This window comes from Carya illinoinensis, chromosome 1 (genome assembly GCF_018687715.1).
Source record: "Carya illinoinensis cultivar Pawnee chromosome 1, C.illinoinensisPawnee_v1, whole genome shotgun sequence".
In the NCBI taxonomy this organism is placed as follows: domain Eukaryota; kingdom Viridiplantae; phylum Streptophyta; class Magnoliopsida; order Fagales; family Juglandaceae; genus Carya; species Carya illinoinensis.
In genome coordinates, this window is record NC_056752.1 from 3,709,018 (window position 1) to 3,719,085 (window position 10,068).

General features: G+C 32.6%; 1 protein-coding gene across 1 annotated transcript; it reads right to left on the reverse strand.

Annotated features, from left to right (window-relative positions):
• Positions 1–1,442: 1,442 nt before the first annotated feature.
• On the reverse strand, positions 1,443–5,791 carry LOC122293445 (probable disease resistance protein At5g66900). The gene is made up of 6 exons (XM_043102027.1): positions 5,611–5,791; positions 5,180–5,563; positions 4,203–4,603; positions 3,242–3,621; positions 2,645–2,856; positions 1,443–2,512 (listed from the first exon to the last, which is right to left on the reverse strand). Exons 1-6 carry the CDS (start codon positions 5,789–5,791, stop codon positions 1,659–1,661), a joined length of 2,412 nt encoding a protein of 803 aa, XP_042957961.1. The 3' UTR covers positions 1,443–1,658.
• Between the last annotated feature and the right edge of the window lie 4,277 nt (positions 5,792–10,068).

The window sequence follows — 10,068 nt, forward strand, 5'->3', positions numbered from 1 at the left end:
GAGAGTAGAGAGAGAGAGAGTTGCAGAGGAGAGAGAGAGAGAGAGGGTTAGAAACAGAATCCAAACGGCGCTGTTCTATTTATTTATTTTTCGCACCTTATAGACGAAATGATGCCGATTGGTTTAATAATAAACGACATCGTTTAATTCATTTAAGTGGAACGACGTCGTTTCATATTGATATAATTTTTTTTTTAAATGGTATTATTACATCGGCTGGTTCGCGCGGTTTAAGCCGGCCTCAAACCTCGACCGAACTGACGACAGCCGATTTTGTTAAAACTTTGCCGCTCGCCAACCAGTTCCTTGGCGGTTTTGGTCGATTTCGACCTCCGACGGCCAATTTGAGTCGGTCACAGCCGGTTCCATAGTTTCTTATACACTCCTAACATTGGGGCGGCATAGTAAATTTATTCATTTTTTAAATTCTATTTTAGATAGAAGGTATTTATTTTTGTCAGTCTTTTTTAATAATAAAAAAAATCTAACACTACTCTTATATAGAATTTAAAATGAAAATCTTAATATTTTTTATATAGTAACACCACCACAATGGTTGACAATAAAATGGATTCAATATATTATTCAATTTATAGAAATTATATTTGATCACAAATTAATTTAATAAAAATAAACTCATAAATTGACATGTTTGACCTAAATTATTAATGTATTTTTATTATAAATCAAATTTATTATATCATATAAAATCACATCAATTTGTGAGTTTCTTTTTATAAAATCTCTTTATAACTGGAGCACTTCTCAACATATATTATATCGAGCATCTTGCTAAACTTATACTCTATCTCCTACTAACTTGAGGGGTGTAACCGATCTAATCTGATCCGGTTTTAGATAAAATATATAGTCTATAATATATTATAATTGTATTATAGACTATAGTGATATATTATAATATATTATAATATATAGTGATATAGTATTAGTATAACTATTAATAAAATTAAACTATAATGATATAAGATTTTAAAATTTAATATTATCTTAAATAGTAATTTATCATATAATACAAAACTATTTCATATATAATTATATATTATATATAACAATTATATACAATATAAAAAATTAAAATATATATATGAACCGGTTCGGTCTAGTTTTAGAAAAACAAAAACATGAATTAGATCTATTTTGACCGGTTTTAGGAAAAATAAAGCCCGTACCGAACCGAACCAAACTCAATACCAAATTGAACCAACTGGTCGAGTTAAGTTTACTGGTTCACCGGTTTTTTTTACACCCCTATCTCCACCCTCCGGCATCGTGCTTTCAAAAATTATACATCTTGGAACTACGGTCATTCCTTTATTGCATAGAACTGAGCTTAGTAGTCATTTATTGCATTCAATTCCTCTTTATTTGTGAGATCAAATTAATTGTACTGTTCAGACTTCAGAGTAAAAAAGAATGCATATTTCTGCAAGAGAAGGCCAAAATCAATTGCAGCTTGTAATTCATGTGTTATGGACACTTTCTTTTTCTATCTTTCAATCATCATATGGTGATAATATTATTGACAAATGCGTGCATTTACAAAACCAACTTATTCTTCAAGACTGACTTTGAAACAGGGTGCTCACACACAGCCTAGCAGGAATAGGTTGAAACTCTAGCTTTCTCGGAAACCACTCTCAGAAATGATTACGAAGCCATTTCAAGTTGATATCCTTTTCCGCCACTTTTATCTGTGTACCGGAGTGGTGCACGGGAAACTCCTTGATAATAGACTCCCATCGTTTGGCCATCCCTTCATCACATACCACAAGTTTCAAGTGCTCAAGATCCATAATTGATGGTGGCAACTGATTACACAATGCCAAGCACCCTTTCATATGGAACTCTTTCATATTACACAACTTGCCAATGTGCTTTGGCAACTTGCTAATGCTTAGGCAGTCGGAGATGTCAAGAACGACCAAGTTATGGAGGCTTCCAGTTGACTCTGGTAACTCCAACAACTCAGTACATGACCTAAGCCTTAGCACTTCTAAATTCCCCAGCTTTCCTAACCCCTCTGGCAATTTAGACAGCTTATGACAATTGGTGATGTTGAGTTTCTTAAGGCTGATAATATTAAAGATCCCAGCAGGCAGTTCCACCAAATTAATGCAGTAGTCCATGTTTATCTCCCTTAGATTTGGCAGTGCATCTGAGATCTGGATACTGCAATTCCTAAATGCATGACCAATATGACACATAAATAGGGATATCTTCTCCAAACTCCTTGATGCTGATAGAGTCTTGCAAATGGAAGGAATTGAAACCTTCTCCAATCTGATTCTCTTTAGATTGGGTGCAGACCCAAGTAGCTGAAAGTTACCTAATTCAACAGGAAAAGAACCATAATTGGTAACTATAAGAACCTTTAGTTCCTCCATTTTCTCCACAAACTCAGGCAGGGTGTAATTCTCTGTTCGAAAATTCAGAACTAGAACCTTAACTTCAGGTGGTTGAATCTTACACCAACTTGATGAGAAATTTTCATCTGCAAACAACATCCTATACGTTGTGATAGGGAACAAAAAATGCCCTGAAAAATAAAGAAAAAAACAAGATTCTGCCAAACAAGACTCTGTTCATGTGTGTGTGCATTTAAGAGTGGGAAAAATGAACTGACCAGTTGAGATAGACAATAGGTGGGAGCTGATATGTTGCTCCTTCTGTTCAGTCCACCACTTAGGAAGATTGTTTCCACTAATGTCAATAATCAATTTTTTCGTCTTTTCTATTGGCTCCTGTCTGCACTGATGGATAGCTAGCTCTCTAAGAAGATCATGTTGTAAAACAAAGTCTTCAGCATAATATCTGCCTACCTCACTTGCATCTCTCCTGGTAAATAAGAAATAGATGCTTAGAATATATTCAAGTTCTTCAGTCTTCAGACAAGAAAATATAAGTTCCAGGACTAAAAATATTGGAGAGAAGTTAACAATATGCGATTGTGTAACGGGATGAATTGGATAGGGGTAAATCCCTCATTGGTTCCTGTTGGAACAACTTTCCTTTTCTTGAATTTCTTTCTTGTAATAGGCTTTCCTTTTTTTCCTCTTATTAACACAACTTCAAAGTTTATCTAACTGTAAGAAATTAGAATATATTGATCGTGTATATATAGCATATTGCAACTAGCAATTAGCAACTAGCAACTAGGAGTGAACACGAAAGAAATCAGCCCCCAAGAAAATCATAGGACAAATATAAAAAGCCAGCATACCTTGTCACCACAAGATTAGCCAAATTTCGAGAACTGATTTCAAGAAGGTTGGCAATGGTGCCAACTTCATCTAGCTCATATAATTCTTCCCACATATCAATAAGTGAAGCAACACGGATCCTTTGGTCTTCTGGGAATGAACCTATGTCCATGAAACACTCCTTCATGATGACCTCATACTTGGGCTTGACCTTCTTATCTGAGAATTCTAGACTGCTTTGGAGACATTTAAGCAGATGATCTTCTGGCACAGAATCAAGAATAGAATCACCAGAAGTCCAGTTCTGCATTCTATTTTCCCAGGTTGCTGCAGACTCACCACGGAGGTAACTACCAATCACTTCAAGGGCCAGTGGAAACCCCCCACAGAATTTCACTATCTGCGGTTCAAGGCCACAAAAAAGGAAGAAATCAGTTATTGGTTGTTTAAAGGGGTAACATCGTCCAAGGCTCTATGTATCTAAACAACATTCATTGTTAGGACAAAAGAAAACACGGTTTGTATCTCTGCGTTTTCTCCATAAATAAGTTTTAATCGACAACTGATACATAAAAAACAAAACAAGTTCCCAGAAAGACATCTACAAGGATGCAAACATGATCATGGTTGTTAGGTATGCATCATGCACTTATCAAGACAGAAAATGCTATCATGTATTGCTTCCCTCATAAATTTATCTTACCCAAAAGGCAAAAGTACAACTAGACGAAAATATACATACCCATCCGGGGCGGGAAAAATTATCAAAAAATTGCAATGAACCATTTTCCCTTCAAAAAACTAAATTATGTCTTGAAATTCTCAAAAAAGAAAATACCCCTTGCTAATTAAAAATAAAAACGATTATAAACAATAAACAACATAACATCAATAGTGAGAGTTTGAGGGGGTTTGTGTATTTTACCCTTACAATAATATATATTTCGTATTTCAAACAAATATCCATTGTGACAAAGATACCTTTTTGACAGTATCATCATCCGGAATGTAAGAGTTCCCATCTTGCAGAATTGCTGAGTGGCGAAAAAGTTTTGTTGCATCCTCATCACGTAAAGGTTCTAACTTATATTTACAGCTAAACCTTGGAAATGCAGTTCTTGAAGTTACTAGAATCTTATAACCTGTCATATGGAACTTAAACTTCTCAAGGAGGGATTCTGATCCAGACCAGACATCATCCAGGATCAACAATATAGGATTTTGTTGCTTAATTCGATTCAACAGTTGCTTTAGACGGTTAATTGCATCTTCATCACTTTGAAACTCAGGAACTCGATCACCCTTATGGCGAAAAATCCTTCGTATAATGTCCTTCAGGTTCGGAGTTTTTGTAACCATGACAAACAAAATCTCATATTTGCCTACCCAAACACAATGTGGTAAGAAATCTGCCTGTGAAGTACGCGTAATGTCTTATAACATTTCTATGCAGGAATATAGATAATGGCAAGCCATATGAATCGAATTACCAACACAATGCCAGCAAAGGATACAAATATGAGCAAAAATGCAACTTTCTAAGACAGCACCAAATATCGCAATATGACAATTGTTTCTTCCATTCTCTTCTTTCTTTACTCTTCCAAGGCCATAATTTCGGAGTGTGATATGTTCAAGAGATTTCTATTCTGCTAAGACTGTTCAAAGGGTAAACCAAAAGAAAGAAAGAAACCAACATAGTTGCAGCCTAACATGTTTTACCTAATGAGACAAAGATTTGGTCATAACAACACTTGAACGATTCCTCATGTGTGAATGCAATCTGTTCATTTCATTGGCAAATACCTAATGCTTATTGTCACAGAAGGTTGCACTTACTACTTTGATAATACGCAAACAGTTTTGGAAATTAAAAAATATATTCACAAACCTTTTTTTATTTTCCACACACGACATGTTAAGCAAGTAACAATCCAAAAGAAATTGAGATGAAGTACCTTTGATGTCCTCATCCTGACAGAGCATTTTAACCAATGTGGTCTTCCCACATCCTCCGGGAGCAGTCAACACCAGCATCAATACCTCTTCTTTCAGCAGCTCCATCTTCAATTCCTTCAAAGACACATCCAACCCAACAGTAAAATCAGGGGGTTTAGGAACCGCACACGGCAACACACCGTTTATCCCAGCCGAATTCATCTGCGCACAAAGGTCATTCACCCCCCTCAAAACCTCTATCCCATTCCTCAAACCCCATGCTGGTATATGAATCTGAAAGAACCTGCCAAGGGCCTCGTCCAAACTGCAAAGCTTGTTCGCATAATGGTATCTCACGAAGTGTTTCCACCCTGTAAGGTTCGAGTACTTACGAGCTTCACGCCCTTATTCATTTGTTGGATCAGGTCATGCGTTTCCTTCTCTGACCGACCCAATTCTCTGTTTGATTGTTGTATATCTTTAACCAATGGATCCAACACATCTAGCGTGCTTTTCAGTTGTTGGAGAATGGATTTGAATGCAATGGTTTTGGTTATCACATCCTTAACCGTTCTATTCAACACAGCAAATGCCTCTCCCAGAGCAGCCGATCCGACAAACGCTAGTGCCATATACAACTTTGCTTCGCCAACCAATCCAAAGCTCCAATACGTGAATTAAAACTCTGTAATAAAGACACGCAATACTCAACCTTGCCAACCAAGGAGCAATTTATAATTAAGTTTTCCTGCGATTGAGCAAGCATGTGAATCTCACGCCATGAAAGTTTGAAAAACTCCATCGAACTTAACGACTCCAAAGCGAGTTGACTTGTTCATTTTAGAACACGATTGATTGCGTAGCAGCGAAGAGACGTCTCTTTTTAAAGAGCCATATGTTCGATTCGTACACCAACTTTCGTTGGATGAGTTCACTGCGACGACCACGTAAAGGCATGTGCCAGTTAGAGCGGCTCTATCCATATACTAGTAGCACCTACAAACACGATGCATGAGACGTCAGCTTTTATAGAAGAGAAAACCTATAATTAAAAAAAAAAAAAATCATATATATAAATTTAGAAATTAATATTTTAAATTTATTTTATAATAAAAATAATTTTATAATATATCGTATCACATTAAATTAAGTTTGTGAATTTATTTTTATAAAAAAAATTTATAATTAAAGTGTATCTTTTTATAAAATAAATGTGAATACCATCAAAATAAAATAATTTTTTTTTATATTTTTTATAGTAGAATATATGTTTTTCTTTAAATGATAAAACTTGTATATTTGAATTTTATAAATATCATCTCATGTATTAGACTCTAATGGACAGTACTACGAGAATCGATACATAACTGATGAAACTGAACTGAGCATCGGCATTGGTTTGACTAAATTCATCTTCAAATTTTACCAATATCAACACTTTTTAACATTTGCCTATTCCATCTAAATTCAATCCCCACATTGGATTAGCCATTCATTCTCTATATAATAATAAAATATTATTAAATTAATAATTTTTTTATTTAATTTATTTTATCACATTTTGTAATTCTACCAATTAAATGTTAATAATAATTATATTATAATTAAATTAATATTAAAAAGGTATTATTAAATGTTAATAATAATTATATTCTAATAGTTTTTCAGAACAATCTTCTGATAACAAGTCAGAAGAAGATGAAATTCATGTTTGTAATTGTTTAGATAGAAATAATTGTATCTATAATAAAACTATTAACGTATTATCGTCACATGAAAATATTATATTAGAATTAATAGATAAAATTAATAATCCACAAGAAAGAAAAGAATATTTAGAAAAATTAAAAGATACTTTTAGTAATCCCAAGACTTTGAATCAATCTAAATCATCTTTAGAATTATTTTCTACATTCGGTAATGGAATAATATTTTCTAATTGCCATTCATTAGGAAGAGTAACCTGATTCCAATGAATTTGTTTAGGAATTTGTATACTAGAATTTGGTGTACTAGATTGTAATAATAATGTATAGCCCTTTGGACTAGTAATGAGAGCCTGTGGCTCTAATGTTGTTTTCATTAATTTATAATAGATTCTATATACTACAGTTAAAGGATGTGATCCTTTCATCATATGATAGCCATTTGTTTTAATATTTAATGTTAAGGCATGTAGAATATTAGAGTCAAATAATGAGAGTGAATAATTAGGATAACAGTTAAAATATACTGGGCCTTGGAATAAACTAGATTCAACCATGCCAAGTAATGAATCATGGAAATTATAATGTCTTCCATCTCTTAAACAGAGTAATACTGAAGCATTTAGTCCGGGACCACCCTTAAAGCCTCCTTGGCAAGATTGGGCTGACCAACGGATTTTCACGGCTTACCATTACAAGATTCTCAATATACTCTATTTTCTTTTATGTAGGTTACCGTTGATAAAATTCTATACCAACGAATTTTTACTCTTTTTTTTTTTTTTTAAAGCAAGAATACTTAGGTGATTTTTTAAACTTTTAATTTCAGATCTTAAGAAGTTACAGTGATCTTCTAATTCTTCTATTGCAGCTTGCCTACTTCTATATACGTGATATCTTTCCATCATTGAGCAATAATCTAGTTTCATTAATAATTGTTTTGGTACTGTTTTGGAGTCTATAAATAGGCAGTTTGTAAGTGAGGAAAGGCATTCAGAAATTCTCATCTGAAGCCAATCTTAGTCCCTCGTCACTCTCAAAACTTCTCTCTTGTAAACTCCTTTCCATGTCTCCTGCCTTTCAAACTTTTGAGAATTAATCTCCTTGTAAGTATTATGTTTCCAATAAAGTTGAGTTTATCTTATTTTGATCTTTACTTTTATTCATGCCTTTATTTCCTGCACTTCATTTATTTGTTTATTATTATATATTCTATTATCTGTTAATATATCTATTATATTAGCTATTATATATATACTATATATATATATATATATCCTGGTATACGTAGTTGGTATCAGAGCCAACGGTTATTATATATATAGTTATTATATATATAGGTGGAGGAAGAATGAGAGATTCTGGTCCAATCATCTCCAACTACCTGTGAATAGGTTGGAGAAGAAGGTTCAGGTTCTTTATTCTGATGAGGATTAGAAGAGGATGCTGAATCAGGGTGATTGACTGAATATACAGGTGTATCAATAATATTTCCAGGAATAACTCCCCGGACTTGTGTATCTAGATTTTGTATTTTATTTCTAGAGACTGAAGTCATTGCAGATCTATAATCAAAATTTTGAGATCTATTCCTACTAATTGTAGATCGTGGTGTATGGTAACTGGAGGATGCTGGAGAAGAATAATGAGAAAATGATCTCCTAAAAGGTTGGAAGGCAATTTGGACTGTTCCGTCCTGGTTTTGATCTTATCTTACACAAGAACAAAGAATAAGAATATCAAGTGCCTATAAGCATGATGAAAATCTGCAGGAGATTAAGACAGAAGATGGTCAACCCATAGAAGATGCTGTTAATACACTAATATTTATATTAACAAAACATTTTGTAGGTGATCCTTCCCAATTTAAAGAAAGAACTAGTGATTTATTAATCAATTTAAGATGTCCTAGATTATCTGATTTTAGATGGTATAAAGATGTCTTTCTAACTAAAGTTATGATCAGAGATGATTGCCAACAACTATACTGGAAGGAAAAGTTCATAGCCGGACTTCCATATTACTTCGCCCAAAAGGTACGAGAATCTTTAGTAAAATCAGATGGTACTATTGATTTTATTAATCTTACGTATGGAGATATAATATCTTCTATTAATAGAACTGGTCTGACTATGTGTAATGATATAAGATTAAAAAAGCAAATGGAAAAAGAAAAGAAATTTGCTACAAAAGAATTAGGTACCTTTTGTGAGCAGTTTGGTTATTCTCCATTATTAGCTCCTTCTACAAGACACAAAAAAGGAAAAAGAATTTATAAAACTTATCCAACTAAGAAAAGAAATTATAAGAAACCTTATAAAAAATCCAATGAAAAATCCGTATATAAGAAACCAGTAAAGAATACAAAAAAGTTTAATAAAAAGAAAAAACAAATTGTATGTTATAAATGTGGAAATGTTGGACATTATGCATCAAATTGTAAGGTTAAAAAAGAAATTAATGAATTAGATATACCTGAAGAAGTAAAAGAAAAATTATTAAATATCTTTATACAATCAAGTGAAGAAGATGAAATTTCTTCAGAAGAAGATGAAATTTACCAATTAAAAGAATCAAGTTTTTCAGAACAATCTTATGATAACAAGTCAGAAGAAGATGAAATTCATGTTTGTAATTGTTTAGATAGAAATAATTGTATCTGTAATAAAACTATTAACGTATTATCGTCACATGAAAATATTATATTAGAATTAATAGATAAAATTAATAATCCACAAGAAAGAAAAGAATATTTAGAAAAATTAAAAGATACTTTTAGTAATCCCAAGACTTTTGAACTCAATTCAACCCCCTCATCATATGATTTTATGGAAATAGTAAATAGATTTCAATCAGAAAAACAAAATATTACTTTAAAAGATTTACATCAAGAAATTAATGAAATAAAGAAAGAAATTAGAAATTTGAAAGCTTCTAACACCAAACTTGAAGTTTCTAATGAACAATTATTACAAGAAATTATACTATTAAAAATAGATAAAAATAATGACACTCATAAAAAAGAACAAGGAGAAAGCTCAGTAAAAATTACAAAAGAAGAATCAGATAATTTTATAAACATACTTAATAAAATGAATTTTCAAAAATGGTATAATGAAGTAACTATTTCCATTAATGAAGAATTCTCTTTTTCTGCAATAGCCTTATTAGATACAGGTGCAGATTTAAACTGCATACAAGAA

What these genes read in the sequence shown, in the direction of transcription:
- LOC122293445 (XM_043102027.1), bottom strand. Translation starts at nt 5,791, where the DNA reads ATGGCACTAGCGTTTGTCGGATCGGCTGCTCTGGGAGAGGCATTTGCT. An exon ending in ACAATCAAACAGAGAATTGG is followed by an intron (nt 5,564 to 5,610) that starts GTCGGTCAGAGA and finishes CAAATGAATAAG; the next exon opens with GGCGTGAAGCTCGTAAGTAC. An exon ending in CCTATTGTCTATCTCAACTG is followed by an intron (nt 2,513 to 2,644) that starts GTCAGTTCATTT and finishes TGTTGTTTGCAG; the next exon opens with ATGAAAATTTCTCATCAAGT.